This window comes from Budorcas taxicolor, chromosome 5 (genome assembly GCF_023091745.1).
Source record: "Budorcas taxicolor isolate Tak-1 chromosome 5, Takin1.1, whole genome shotgun sequence".
Lineage (NCBI taxonomy): Eukaryota > Metazoa > Chordata > Mammalia > Artiodactyla > Bovidae > Budorcas > Budorcas taxicolor.
The window spans coordinates 100,798,173-100,813,303 of record NC_068914.1 but is presented as its reverse complement, the minus strand read 5'-3'; the positions used below and the strand labels follow the sequence as shown (position 1 = coordinate 100,813,303).

Sequence of the window (15,131 nt, the reverse complement as noted above, 5' to 3'; positions counted from 1 at the left end):
TTACAACTGGACTGATTGATGGTAAGCTTAACCAATAGAAAATCAGAATGGGCGAGCCATTCTTGACCAAACTTGTTATTTCCATCGAAATCGTCTCAGATTCCTTCTGTTTTCTTTCTTTGCTGTTCACCATGATCTTTCTGTTCTGGGAAACTTAAGACGACTGTCTTCCAAAGTCTTAAATGATTTAAAACGGAAGCTATACAAAAAATTCAGTTGACAGTTTTATAAGGAATAAACATTAACGTTTAAAAATGTAGTCGTAGGGTAGGGTTTTGGGGGGGGAATTGGTGGGGGGGGTGGCAGGGAGCTAAATCCATGCGAAGATTAAGAGAAGCTTTTTTATTCCTCACAACACCCTGGAAGATAAATAGCTTCATTTATAAAGAAGCCAAAATTAAGACAGAAAAAGGAACCTACCCAAGATTGCAGTTTCTTGGGCTGGGCTGTGGTTCCAACCCAGGTCTTACCCCAAAGCATGAGTTCTTTCTATGCATCAGGTGCTTCCAATTAAATGACTCACACGGTGAAAGCCTAGCAATGGGCCTAGCACGTAATAAGTGTTCAGTAAATGTTAGTCGAAATTGAAGCATCTTATTTTTTAGAGGATCTGGTAGTTCCGTTCAGCTGCTCAATCGTGTGACCCCATGGACTGCAACACCCCAGGCTTCCCATCACCAACTCCTGGAGCTGGCTCAAACTCATGTCCATTGAATCGATGATGCCGTCCAACCATCTCCTCCTGCCTTCAATCTTTCCCAGCATCAGTGTCTTTTCTAATAGTTAGTTCTTCGAATCAGGTGGCCAAAGTACTGGAGCTTCAGCTTCAGCATCAGTCCTTCCAGTGACTATGTAGGACTGATTTCTTTTAGGACTGACTGGTTGGACCTCCTTGCAGTCCAGGGGACTCTCAATAGTCTTTTCCAACACCACAGTTCAAAACCATCAGTCCTTCGATGCTTAGCTTTCTTTATGGTCCAACTCTCACGTCCATATATGACTGTTGGAAAAACCATAGCTTTGATCTGATAGTGGTAGGTAGGAATACTAGAGATGATGGAGTCCAGTGAGGGGGAAGTTTCAAGCTTTCAAAACAGGGGTTTTAAAAAAGTGAAAATGAAGCTGAGCAACAGGCAAGAGAAGAAATTTCATTCTCAGAAAGAAAACTCAAGGCCACCTCTGGTGCAACAGTCATCCTATCTCTCACACACTTCCACCACACACTCCCCTGGCTGACCTAAAGAGGTCAGTATCCACACTAATACATTTCGTTGCTACTGTGTACCCTTGATAGTATGTAGAGAAAATGGTATTTCTACGGTTTTCCTCCTGAAAACTCATAAAACTGAGATAAACATTTATTATTAGGTCTCTCAGTTGGGTCTGACTCTTTTTGATGCCATGGACTGTAGCCTGCCAGGCTCCTCTGTCCATGGAATTCTCCACGCAAGAATACTGGAGTGGGTTGCTATTTCCTTCTCCAGGGGATCTTCCAGACCCAGAGATGGAACCTGGGTCTCCTGCATTGCAGGCAGATTCTTTACCATCTGAGCCACCAGGGAAGCAACTTTAAAAATTCAGATAAAGAGGTAAACTAGGGACTTCTTTTGTGGTCCAGTGGTTATGACTCTCCACTTCCACTGCCGAAGGCACAGGTTCAGTCCCTGGTGGGGAAACCATAAGATCTCACAAGCCATGTGTGATACAGCAAAACAAAGAGGCAACCTACAAAATACCTGATCAATACTCCTCATAGTCATCACAAACAGGGCAATTCTGAGAAACTAACAGCCAAGAGGAGCCTAATAAAATATGGAAACCAAATGTAATACGGTATCATGGATGGGATCCATGATATATAAATAGAAAAAAAATTGAAATAGAAAAAAATTAGGTAAAAACTAAAGAAATCTGAGTAAACGATAGGCTTTAGTTAATGTTATCAATGCTGGTTCATTAATGGTGGTAAACACACAGTACTAATGTGAGATAGTAACAGTATAAACCGGATGGGGAGTAAAGGACAACTCTCTGTACTATCTTCTCAATTTTTCTGTAAGTCTAAAACTTTTAAAAAATAATTTATACACCTACACCCCTCAACACACAAACACACTTCATTTTCTACCAGGTCCCAAATTCTTAACATTCAGAGCTTGCTCTTCGGTTTTGAACAAAGGCCAGAGAACAGGGGAACTAATTCCAGAGGGTCATTTACTGACTTTTTTTTTTTTCAATCCCCCACCAGGGATTGAACCCAGATCTGGCAGTGAAAGCAATGAGTGCTAACCACTGGACCTCCGGAGAATTTCCACCACTGACTGTTAAAATATGTAAATGCAGTGTACAGTAATAAAACTGGTTGTCCATAAACACATTAAACCTTATCATCCAAATGAGTTCCATCACTTCCAGGTACTCAATTCAAGAAGCTTTTAGCCTTGTTTTAATAATATGAACACTTCTCAAAACACTTTGAGAATCATCTTCAGAGTCTATAGCACACACTTCAATGAATATTCATTATCTGCAGGTGGATCTGATTTATGCAAATAGCCAAAAAAACTCAGGCCAACGCTGATGAGTAAATGGGGCAGGAAATCTGGATCGTAAATGTGTTTCAGAATTTTTTGGATTTTAGAAATGTAATATGGTGCATATGCAATAAATAAGACAGCAGTCTCAGTGGGGTCTGGGACAGTACCTCATAAACAAATTAATGTTTCTGCAATGAGAGATGACTATTCACATTGGTATAAATGAAAGTGGCATAAATGAAACTATAAATAACCTTATGTATTAATAAGCTATTTCACTCTCCTCTTTTACTTTCATCAAGAAGCTCTTTAGTTCCTCTTCGATTTCTGCCATAAGGATGGTGTCATCTGCTTATCTGAGGTTATTGGTATTTCTCCCTGTAATCTTGATTCCAGCTTGTGCTTCATTCAGTCCGGCATTTCACATGATGTACTCCGCATGTAAATTAAATAAGCAAGATGACAATATACAGCCTTGATAAGCTAGGAGTTCCGCCACAAAGTAAGTTCAAGTCAGATTAGGTTTTGTAGTCAAAAGAGATATGAAAATCTTTGGTTTTCATAACTTTCTTAACTTAGGAAAAAGACTGCAGATGGTGCCTATCTGATGACAATGCTCCATTCTATCCACTCAGTCACCCAAGCCAGAAGCCTGAGAGTTACTCTAAACTCTTCTCTTCCCCCAACCCTTTAGCCAATCATCAAATCCTATTCATATTACCCGATGATGATTTTTTAAGTTTTTTTGAAAAATAATTCTCTATGTATTTGAGTTTTCACTATGCTGGGTCTTCATTGCTGTGTGGACTTTTCTCTAGTTGTGGCGAACAGGGGCTATGCTCTAGCTGCTGTGTGTAGGCTTCCTGCAGAGGCTTCTCTTGTAGAGCACAGCCTCTAGGGCCCTGGGGCTTCAGTAGTTGTGGCTCCTGGGCTCTTCAACACGGGCTCAATAGTTGCAGAGCAAGGTTAGTCACCCTGCAGCACGTGGGTCAGTGATAGAACCCATGGCTCCTGCATTGGCAGGTGGATTCTTTACCTCTGAGCCACCAGGGAAGCCCTGATGACTATCTTTTAAATCTGTCCTTTCCTCTCCATCTCCAGCACCAGTGATTTAGTCTAGCACCTTGCCATCTTTCTCAGAGCACTTTTGTTTCCTTCAAGTTGGCCTCTCTGCAGTTTTAACATCCATAAAACCTTTTCTCCACACCATTCCTAAATACAGATCTGACCATGTCACTCCCATGTTAAAGTCTTTATGGTTCCATGGTATCTCCTGTGATACTTTATGGCCCATGGTCCTAATATCACCTAAATACAGATGTATAGAAACAAATTTGGGGACTTTCCTGGTAGTCTAGTGGTTAAGAATGCACCTTGCAATACAGGGGACACAGGTTTGATGCCTGGTTGAGGAACTAAGATCCTACATGGCACAGAGCAGCTTAGCCCGTAAGCCACAACTAGAGAGTTCATGCCCAGAGTGAATGATCCCCTATGATGCAATGAAGATCCCAAGTGCTGCAACCAAGACCCAACACAGCCAAATAAATAAAAACACAAACAAGGCCATCCTCTGTGCTCACAGAGTACCTCATATGCTTATCACTTAAATAAAAGAAACAAATTTTAACTACAACAGTGCCACTCAAAGTTTGTTGTTATTTTTGTTGTTCAGTCGCTCAGTTGTATCCGACTCTTTGTGACCCCTGTGAACTACAGCACTCCAGGCTTCCCTGTCCTTCACCATGTCCCAGAGCTTGTTCAAATTCATGACCATTGAGTCGGTGATGCCATCCAACCATCTTGTCCAAATTTTGTTACCAATCTGCAATGAAACAATTTCAGAAATTAAGTGTAGGCATTTAGAAACTTCTATAGCAATTTAACAGCAAAATTTTATATTTATTAAATCTAATAAAATGGGGATAAAAAATAATTCATGTTATTACTGTTTTTTAGAGAGTAGTGTACTCTACAGTGATTCTAAATTGCTTTAAAAATTGGTCCTGGGCTTACCTGGTGGCTTAGTAGTCAAGAATCCACCTGCCAGTGCAGGAGCCGTGGGTTTGACTCCTGGTCTGGGAAAATCCCACATGCTGTGGAGCAGCAGGCTGGTGCACCACAACTATTGAGCCTGCACGCCAGAGCCTGTGCTCCGAAACAAGAGAAGCCACTGCGATGAGAAGCCCGAGCTCTGCAACTAGAGAGTAGTCTCTGCTCTTCACAACTAGAGGAAAGCGAGTGCAGCAATGAAGACCCAGCACAAAATATATAGATAAATAGATAAATAATTTTTTAAAAACTTGTCCTTTACTATAGGTTGAGAAGCTCTGGTCTAGAATATCCTAAATGAAATGGCCTTGTACACCTCCCAGGGCTCCTTTTTAATCATCAGCAATCCCCATCCAGCAATAATGAACAATTTCTCATTTCTCCAATGTATCTTTCTGTTTCATACTTCCATGTAAATTTAAACTCTGTTTTCTGTGACTTGATTCTCCCTTCTTCCTGGAAATCTATTTATACTTCAAAATTCTAGGCCGCATCATCACCTCGTTTGGATGCCTGTCTCAACCGGCCCCTCACAACCCCAAGCAGAAAATATCACTTGCCCCATGCCTCTATCACTGTTTGTAGCCCTATTATTGCACTATACTGTAATTGTTTATGTGTCTACCTCCCCCACTACCTATGTGGCTCCTTAAACACAGAAATCAGGTTTGTCTTTGAGGGTGAAGCATCTCTGATGAGATGACTAAACTGAAGGACAATACTTCAACTACAATTCTAACATATTTTTCTGTTACCAGCAAGGACTTCAGACTTTACCTTTAGCACCTGAGTATGAATTAATTTACCAAAATAGCAAACATTAGAAGGCCAAGGAGCCAGACTTGTGAGACTCACTGGCTACTTTAAAAAGGAAGGAGACATGGAAAACAATTGTCACCACTTGAACAATTCTGCCCATGTTCAGCCCCCTCTGGGTTAACTGCCCTTTTCAAAGCTGCTCAGGCCTGGAAATAGCATCATCAACTCACTCATTTCAGAGGACCCACCAGATACCAGATCAGAAGTCCTAGGCTAGAGGTGGAAACAATCAACTATAATTAAAACATGTACAAAGAGGCTTGGCCAGGGGAGGGGAGGGGGTCACTGAGGGATCGGAGGAATTAATTCTGCCTAGAGGAGTTGCAGGAAGAACAGGGACCAGAAAGGTGACATTTGTGCTGCATTCGCCCTGGTGAAAACTTGGGGGACGGTCGTTGGTGAGCAGGGCAGTCTGCTAGATGCAAATCTACTCGTGCCTAGTAATGACAATCCTTCTGGTTAGCAATTTCCTCACTCCTCTTCCACCCACTTTCTTCACAATCTTTTCCTCTGTTCTTGGAAAATTGCGGCAGAGGATAGTTTCCCTTCTTGGAAGAGATCAGTGTAGCATTAAACTTGATTAAATGGGACCCACCGCTCAGCTCTGTGTCCCTCTGAGAACACAGCCCAGGAAGGAGGGGGTAAGCAGGTGAGCCCAGTAGAGAAGCGGGCTTGAGTCACCCTGGGGAAAACCAGGCTCAAGGAGAAAAGTGAAAGTGAAGTTGCTCAGTCCTGTCCGACTCTTTGCGACCCCATGGGCTGTAGCCTGCCAGGCTCCTCCGTCCATGGGATTTTCCAGGCAAGAATACTGGAGTGGGTTGCCATTTCCTTCTCCAGGAGATCTTCCCGACCCAGGGATTGAACCCAGGTCTCCCGCATTGTAGGCAGACGTTTTACCGTCTGAGCCACCAGGGAAGTCCTATATCAAGGAGAAAAAGAGAAGAAATTAATTTGTTTTTTAATTTGATGCACCTCTTTGTCAATCATCCCGCACCTGTCTCTTTGTTGTTTTTCCGTAGTTTCCCTTAATCTTGGTCTTTTTGTTTCTCTCTCCATTTGCTAAGGGCTGGAAATTCCTTGTTCTCAACGGAAGGGAGGAGGAGGGGAGTTGGAGGTGGTAGAAGTGGGAGGGAAGCGAAGAACAGACATCTCAGCAGCTCCGGCTGCGGGGGAGTCTGGGCCTCTGGCGGGGCTTGACAAGTCAATGGTTTTTAAAATGTACATATTTTTAAATCCACGCAGAGGGGCTCACAAACCTAGGGACACAGACACACAAGTAGATGTAAAGAAACGTATAGATACACAACCTCGGGGTACAGAAGTACAAACTGGGAGTGAAGTGAAGTCGCTCAGTCGTGTCCGACTCTTTGCGAACCCACGGACTGGCTCCTCCATCCATGAGAATCTCCAGGCAAGAATACTGGAGTGGGTTGCCATTTCCTTCTCCAGGGTCTTAAATTCGCTTCTGAGCATTTCACAATTTACAGTTTTCATATACACTCTCACTTGAACCTCACGACAACCCTGAGAAACAAAGATACAAACACTCGGGAGTTTCACTCTCAAACACACGGTCGCACCCAAACAGATTTCTCCTGACCCCGAGGGGCATGGGCTGGCCCAGTGCGCGGTTTTTCTCCCCTCTTCCGTCTCTGGCCTAGTACCGGCCCCAGGACCAGGTCCCTTCCGCGTTCTCTTTTCTGGGCCGGGACCCAAGGCCGAACGCCCAGTCGGTTGCCGCCCCCTTGCTTCACTCCCTATTCCGCCCTCTTCCCCGGCGGGCCCGCGACTCCCCACAGATCCCGGGGCTCGGCACCGCCCCAAGGAGGGCCGGGTGGGAGGGAGGGGGGCGCCTTGAGCAGAGGCTGCGTGGGCGGAGGATGTGCGTCACGGGGAGCGTGGGCAGAGGGAGGGAGGAGGCACGTGGAAACCCGGGGCCATCCGCTGGCAGCCCAGGCTCTAAAATAACCGGAGAGGAGAATGGGGGAGGGGCGCCCACACACCTAAGGGGGGTCGGGGATGACCCCGGAGGGACCTCGTGTCGCCGCGCCCTCCAGTTGCGGGACGGAGGACTCAGCTCGTTCCTATCACTCCCCACCCCCGTGTTTGTGGCATTATGGAATGGAGAAGAGAATCTGGGCTACCGAAATTCCCCCCGGTGATGCGATGCACCCCCACCCCTCCTCTCCGGCCCTCCACTAAAGGCCGAAAGGTCCCCTTGCCAGGCCCGAATGTAGAACCAGCCCTGGCCCACACCACCCACTCCAGGCCGCCCCGGGCCACTCAGAAGTGCAGAAGGGTGGGCGGGGCCGAGGTTTTGGACTAGGGGGAACCTTGCTTCTGGCCAGCCGGCTCGCTTCCCGCCGCCTCCCCCCACCCTCCTGCATTTCCTCGGGGCCTAGTGCCGCAGGGCCGGGCGCTCAGAGCCCCCGCCTGTCCGCCCTCCCAGCCGTGGGCGGGAGTGTAATGGGAACCAGATGGAGCTGGGAGAAACAAAGGGGGTAGGGAGTGGGTTTCGGAGAGGGGTAGGCTCCTCGAAGGAGCTCCTCCCTCCCACTCCTCGGTAGGGAGCCACGTTGGACACACTCGGCCTGCTGCCCATCTAACTCTGGACTCTTGCGGGCCAAGTGCCCCAACAGACGTCCCTAGAAAGGGTATCCTCTCTCTCCCAGGGCTGCCACAACAGTTTCCCAGGAACAGGTCCCCATCCTCAGCAAATAGGGTGCGACGAGTAGAGGAAGGCGGGGTACCCCTCCCAAGCCTGCCTGACCTATGCGCTAGCAAAACCCGTCGCGACTGTAATCGACGCGCGTCTAAGTGGTAGCTTCTAACAAGCCCCGCCCATTCCTGTTTCCCAAACTTGGACGTGGACTTCAGGCCGGGATGGAAGGGCGCCTGGGTTTCCGAGAACTGCCTCTTCAAACAGCTCCTTTAGGGGGTGGGAAAGTGCGTTTGGAGATGGAAGAGACTCCTGCGGAGCCCCACGCTCACAGACCTGCCTTAAGCGCACTCTCTATGGGAGTCAGACGCACGAAAGGAGACGCGCACCCCGAATCTCCAACAACTTTTCCCGGCTCACTCCTAACGTTTACAAGTACAGCACCGCGAGGTTCAAGTGTGGGCAGCAGGCGTCCGCATAGCTGTTTAGACGCGTGTGCCCGTCCTTTGCGCTTCTCGGTGTCTTTGTGTACCTGTGCGTGGTTGTGAAACTCCGCTCTCCTCTCGGAGGGGAAGGGGGAGTGGGAGTAAGAATGTCGCCGGCTGGGCGCTCACGTGGGTACGTGGGCGCGGAGAAGGCCGGCTGTGCATCCGGCGTGGGCGGCACGGAGCGACCTCGCCCCGCCCGCTGGATCCCCAAGCCCGCCTTCCACAGCCCGGCCTCGGTCACCTCAGTCTCCAACTCGGCGCCCCGGGCTGAGTCCCCGCCCCCGCCTCCATCTCCACACTCCTCCCCTCCCCCCGACATCTCCGCCTCTCTCCGTCTCTCCGCCGCGGCGTCTCCCCGGCCCGGCGGAGAGACCCGGGCGCCCGCCCCCCGCCCCCGGCCTCCGCCCCCGGCTCGGCCCACGCCCTCCGCCCGCCCGGCAGCCAGCGCTGCGCCGGGCCTCGCTCCCCGTGCGTCCTGCGGGGGCGGAGGCGCGGAGAGGCGGCAAGCGCAGCCGGGGAGGGGGGGGGCAGAGGCACAGACAGAGGCGCGGAGGCTCGGAGAGAGGAGACGTGGAGGGAGGGACGGAGCCCGGACAGCGGCGGACACGGCCTCGCGCGCGGGGAAGAGCGCAGCGCGCAGCAGGCGCTGAACGCTGGGCACTGAGAAGGGCACCCCGGGTAGTCTCCAGCCGTCCATGCACAGAGCTGCCTCCCCCACAGCCGAGCAGCCGCCGGGCGGAGGGGACAGCGCCCGCCGGACTCCGCAGCCCAGACTCAAGTTAGTGGGCAAAGGGAAGCGGCGGGGAGTGGAGATGGGTGGAGCTGGACTCGGGAGAGGGGTCCGGAGGGCGGAGGTCGAGGAGAGGACGAGGGGAAGCGGGACGGGGGTGGGGGGTGGAGACTGACGGAAAGGGGGTGCGTCTTCGAATTAGGGGGCCCTGAGAGCAGACAGAGATCTGATGCAACTGGAAAGACTAGAGAAAGAATAGTACCTAATTCTGCATTGCCCGTTTATTTGGGGGGCATGACCTGGCATGTGAGCCCCCTGCAAAGAATGCGGGGGCTCCCAGGCGGCAGGGGAAGCCCTGGGGCTCTAGCTGACAATAGTGCCGGCGGTGGCCGCTCAGCTGGCTCAGCGCGTCATTGGTACCGAGCGCGCGGCTCCGGGATCCGGGATAAGCCGGCGCCTTTGAACCAAGAGAGCATCAGAGGAGCTTTGCAGACGCGGGGCAAGCCTTAGGCGTCTGTTCATTTCTGTAGCTTTATTTACAGAGTGGGGAGGGGAGTTTCGATGTGCAACCCCTCCCTCAAGAGGCCTTGAATCGCTCCCCCACGCTTGAAGATGTGGGTGGAAAAATGAAGGAGAGAAGGGTAGGCGGGAGGCCCCCCCGGCGGTTTTCGCCCACAGACGCTACCACTGTGGGAGTGTGTGGGGGCGCACCGGGCCCCAGAGCAGAACAATTGAGGCACCCCTCCCCTCCCCCGTGCCTGAGCTGAAGGGATGGCCCTACCTATGGAGCAGGTGGGAAGGTCACTGCTGGGAGAGGGACCAACTGAGGGGCCCTGGGCAGTCTGGAAGGTAGGGGAGGTCCTGGGGAGAGAGCAAGAAGGTGCAAAGAATGCCTAAGCCGTGGGAAAAGCTGAGCAGGGGTGGGAAAAGGGAGCAGAGGATGGATGGTCTGCCTGGCTCACAGTGAGAAAGGGCAGGGGAAGAGGCCACACCTTTCCCGCTCAGCCACATGAGCAGGATGCCACTAGGGAATAAAGCTGGTCAGCAGTGGTCCTAGTTTCCCCTGTAGGGAGGACAAGGGTCCTATGTTCACCTCAGCGTGGACATTAACTTTGTATTGTTAAGACTGTTAGGTGTGTAGGGTGGAAGGTGAGGATGGTGTTCTGGAAGAGACATTGGTCCAGCTAATCCAGGGGTGTACTGACTGGCCTCATACTCATGGTCTCCTTGCCCCAGACCACAAAAGTAAAAGCTGAGGATGGGGGAGCTTGGAGCCTTTGACTCCCACAAAGACCAATCTGGCTTCTGGTACTTCAAGCCAGTCTGGGATAGCACTGCCGCTGAGCAGTGGCTGGTTCGCCTAGTCTGTGCTCAAGTCTCAGCAGAGAGAGCATTCAAAAGAGGGGAAGAGAAGCAGGCAGGAAAGAGAAGACAATTGTGAGGATGGGTTGGTACCCAGCAGGGAACTTGCACTGACTGTCCCCCCCAACCTTGTGCGCCTCCTTCCCAGGCCCAGTTCCCGAGCCATGGCCCTGCCTCGGACCCTGGGGGAGCTGCAGCTGTACCGGGTCCTTCAGCGTGCCAACCTTCTTTCCTACTACGAGACCTTCATCCAGCAGGGAGGGGACGACGTGCAGCAGCTGTGCGAGGCGGGGGAGGAGGAGTTCCTGGAGATCATGGCGCTCGTGGGCATGGCCACTAAGCCCCTCCACGTCCGACGCCTGCAGAAGGCACTGAGAGAGTGGGCCACCAACCCAGGGCTTTTCAGCCAGCCTGTGCCTGCGGTGCCTGTCTCCAGCATCCCACTCTTCAAGATCTCTGAGACGGCAGGGACCCGGAAAGGGAGCATGAGCAATGGGCATGGCAGCCCGGGGGAAAAGGCGGGCAGTGCCCGCAGTTTTAGCCCCAAGAGCCCCCTTGAACTTGGAGAGAAGCTGTCACCATTGCCTGGGGGCCCTGGGGCGGGGGACCCCCGGATCTGGCCAGGCCGGAGCACTCCAGAGTCTGATGTCGGGGCAGGAGGAGAAGAGGAGGCTGGCTCACCCCCGTTTTCCCCACCAGCAGGGGGAGGCGGCCCTGAGGGGACTGGGGCTGGGGGCCTGGCAGCAGCTGGGACTGGGAGTGGTCCAGATCGACTGGAGCCAGAGATGGTGCGCATGGTGGTGGAGAGCGTGGAGAGGATCTTCCGAAGCTTCCCGAGGGGGGATGCTGGGGAGGTGACATCCCTGCTGAAGCTGAACAAGAAGCTGGCACGGAGCGTGGGCCACATCTTTGAGATGGACGATAATGACAGCCAGAAGGAAGAGGAGATCCGCAAGTACAGCATCATCTACGGCCGCTTTGACTCCAAGCGGCGGGAGGGCAAGCAGCTCAGCCTGCACGAGGTGAGGGCCCCAGCCTACCAGGATTGCCTGGGACATCTAGAGCTTGACCTGCTTACCTCTGAGAATCCTCACATTTGCCGAGTCTGTTTCATTGCCCCATGACCAGGACCCAAAGTCCTGATCCCCTCCTCCACCAACCCCAGCTGCTACTGTGCTTCCCTGCTCAACTGAGGGGGATGCAGAGACACAGGCAAGAGGCCAGCTGTCCAGTTCCATGCCACCCAGGACCCCACAGGATTGGAGGAGGTCCCTGGCATTCATAGGAAGCTCTGGGTGCTGCCCTCTGTCTTCCTCCCCGAGGAAACTCCTGGTAGTGTCAGTAACCCAACCAAGCATCTGATGGATGGTCTCATTTGTCTGATGGAGAAGGGGCGGGAGGAGGTCTGGGCAAGGGTGAGTCAGGATTCTGACTGCTCTGGTGGTCCTCTTTACAGCTGACCATCAACGAGGCTGCTGCCCAGTTCTGCATGAGGGACAACACCCTCTTACTGCGGAGGGTGGAACTCTTCTCCCTGTCCCGCCAAGTGGCCCGAGAGAGCACCTACCTGTCCTCCTTGAAGGGTTCCAGGTGAGACCCCCTTCTCTAGGTTCTTCCTCGATCAGATTCCTGTGCCTAGGAGCTGGGTCACATCCTGCCTTCCTGTTCAGGTGCCTCTCATCCTGCTTCCCACCCGCCTTGCTTTGACCAAGTCCACATGTGTGAGGTCCGGCCCCTTCTCCACTTGTCTGAGGTCTGGCCCCTCCTCCCATCCATCTCAGACCCCCTCACCCCCTGCAGCAGTGGCGCCTGAGCGGGGTACACCTGCTTAGCTAGCTTCTTTCCAGATTCTGGAAACAGTGCATTTTAGATTCTGTGTCTGCCACGTGTCTCTCCCCAGCCTCACTGTCCTTGTCCTTCTTCTCATTCTTTGCAGGCTCCACCCTGAAGAACTGGGAGGCCCCCCACTGAAGAAACTGAAACAAGAGGTGGGTTTTCCAGGGCAAAGATCGGGGCTTAGGGCAGCCGTCCCCAGCCCATTCCCTTGCCAGTCCTCATTTCCTTATTTGGGGCATCCACAGGTTGGAGAACAAAGTCACTCTGAAATCCAGCAGCCTCCTCCTGGCCCTGAATCCTATGCTCCCCCATTCCGCCCCAGCCTGGAGGAAGACAGCGCCAGTCTGTCTGGGGAGAGCCTGGATGGGCACTTGCAGGGTGAGTATGTATCACAACCGTTCTTACTGTGGGGGTAGAGGGCACGGGAGGAGGGCACCAGGAGGCAACTGCCTGGAGCAGGGTTGGGAGGCCGGCCGGATAGGGGCCAGTGGACCTGGGCCTCTGGGCCTGGCTGTGTGGTTGAGGGTGGGGGTTCTGTTGCTGTGGTCCCTTACCTGACCCGTGCCCATGCCCGCAGCTGTGGGGTCATGTCCAAGGCTGACGCCGCCCCCTGCTGACCTGCCTCTGGCATTGCCAGCCCACGGGCTGTGGAGCCGCCACATCCTGCAGCAGACACTGATGGATGAGGGGCTGCGGCTAGCCCGCCTCGTCTCCCATGACCGCGTGGGCCGCCTCAGCCCCTGTGTGCCTGCGAAGCCGCCTCTCGCAGGTGAGGCAGCAAGCAGTGCTGTCCCCAAGCACCCCACTACCCAGGCCCCACACAGCAATCCTGGTGTCCTAGGGCCAGCTGGGAGGAGGAAGGCAGGATGGTGGGGCTCCAGCCAGCAGGCCTTGAGTTGGGGAGGGGGACCCTGCAGGGCTGTTCCCAGTAGGGAGAGTCCAACCCCTAATCTGCGAGGGTGAAGCTAGGGGAGCAGGGAGACAGAGAATAGGGGACAAAGGGGAGCAGGAAGAGGAGAGCCACCAAGAACGGAAGCTTGGCTGGAAGTTGTGCCAATGCAAGAGGGTGGAGCAGGCGAGGAGCTGGAGTGGGGTTGCCAGCTGGGAACTGGAAGAGCCTGAAGGGGAAGGGGGATGCTTTGTGTGTGGATGGGGAGGGGGGCAGGCAAGTAGGCCGGCAGAGAGGGCTGGGCATCGGCTGGGCTGAGAGTGACGCAGCAGCCAAAGCCACCAACCCTAGCGTGGTATTTTTAAACTGTGCGTGGGTGGGAAGTGGGGGTGGGGACTGAAAGAGGGGGGCTCTTCTTGGAGGAGGAGCTGGGAGGCTGACTTCCTGTGTTCCCCCTGTTTTGGCTTCTAAGAAACTTGGGGGGCCTGGCAAGGTGGGTGGGGCCTGGGAGGAGGCCAGGGAAGAGTGGGGGTGGCAGAGCCTGGGGAGGGGGGAGGGGAGAGGTCAGAGCCAAGCCGCCCCCACAGCTCCGACAGAACCAGAAATTCCAGCGGAACGGAGGCGGGAGAGACAGAGAAGGAGAGACACACACAGAGAGAGACAGAGAGCTACACACAGCCAGAAAGAGTCGGGGGCGCACACGCTTGGGTATGGAACCCCGGCCCCGCCCTGGACAGGAAGTGGGCCGGAGTCAGTAAACCGAGCTCATCCTCGCAGCCTTCTCCGCCCGGTCTCTGTGTTCAGCCACCTCTATGTGCGACGTCTACCCCACAGCCGCCTGACCTGGCCCTTCTCCCTGCAGAGTTCGAGGAGGGGCTTCTGGACCGATGCCCGGCCCCAGGACCGCATCCTGCGCTGGTGGAAGGTCGGAGGAACAGCGTGAAAGTGGAGGCTGAGGCCAGCCGGCAGTGAGGGGCGGACTGGCGTCCTCAGACCCCAGGCTTCTGGCTCATACAGACCCCTCCACTCTCACCCTGGCTTCTAGTCACGACCCTGGATCCTTCCCCTGCCCTTCTCCTGCCTCCCCCACTGCCCCATGGGCATAGGACTATGGGGCTTCAAGCAATAACGAGCAGGGGCCTGGTCAGAGGACACAGGGAGGGAGCACGGTGCCCCCTCCCCCTTGCCTAGAGCAAGGAGGCGAGAACTCTGCCCCCAGGGCACTTGGGGTCCCCCTTCCCCTACCCAGCACACTCCCATTCTCTCTAGTTTGAACCAGTGACATGAGCAGTTGGACTCAGTTTGGACATGGGGGAAAGGGGGACTTCTCTGGGAGGGTCCAGCAGCTAAAAATAGAAACATTTTCCCCCAGATCTGGGGGCCTTGGGACACTGGACATGCTCCTCCCCCTCTGCCCCCCCATTTTTGTGCTTCTAGTTTGTTTCTTTAATTTAACAAGTGCTGCAGTTTGCCCCCGACCCCCGTCTCCCCCCCAAGTCCTCAGCGTTCTCTCCTTCTTGCCCTCTCTAGGGGGTGTGGGGTCCCCTTCACCGGCCCCCTCGGGAGGCCTGGGTGGACTCAGGGTCTCCCTCAGCTGGGGGCTGGGCCGCAGCACCTGTCTGAGCAGTTAGAGCGTCTTTCTTTTCAGATCGTGTACAGTAGATTATTTATTTTGTTATTTTGAAATAAAATTTATTTTATGGCTTAGGATCTCTGACCCCCAAGATGGAGAAAGGGTGGCATGGGGTGGGAAGGTGGA

At 53.3% G+C, this 15,131-nt stretch overlaps 1 protein-coding gene across 2 annotated transcripts; it reads left to right on the top strand.

The window, feature by feature from the left end:
• Positions 1-9,089: 9,089 nt before the first annotated feature.
• On the top strand, positions 9,090-15,076 carry NAB2 (NGFI-A binding protein 2). Of its 2 annotated transcripts, XM_052641034.1 has the most exons (7): positions 9,091-9,333; positions 10,796-11,669; positions 12,104-12,237; positions 12,584-12,635; positions 12,729-12,861; positions 13,061-13,252; positions 14,235-15,076. In XM_052641034.1, the coding sequence occupies exons 1-7, from the start codon at positions 9,251-9,253 to the stop codon at positions 14,342-14,344; spliced, it is 1,578 nt and encodes a 525-aa protein (XP_052496994.1). In that variant the 5' UTR covers positions 9,091-9,250; the 3' UTR covers positions 14,345-15,076. The 2 variants fall into 2 exon arrangements, with proteins under 2 accessions (XP_052496995.1, XP_052496994.1); XM_052641035.1 differs by lacking the exon at positions 13,061-13,252 and having other exon boundaries at positions 9,090-9,333.
• Positions 15,077-15,131: the final 55 nt, after the last annotated feature.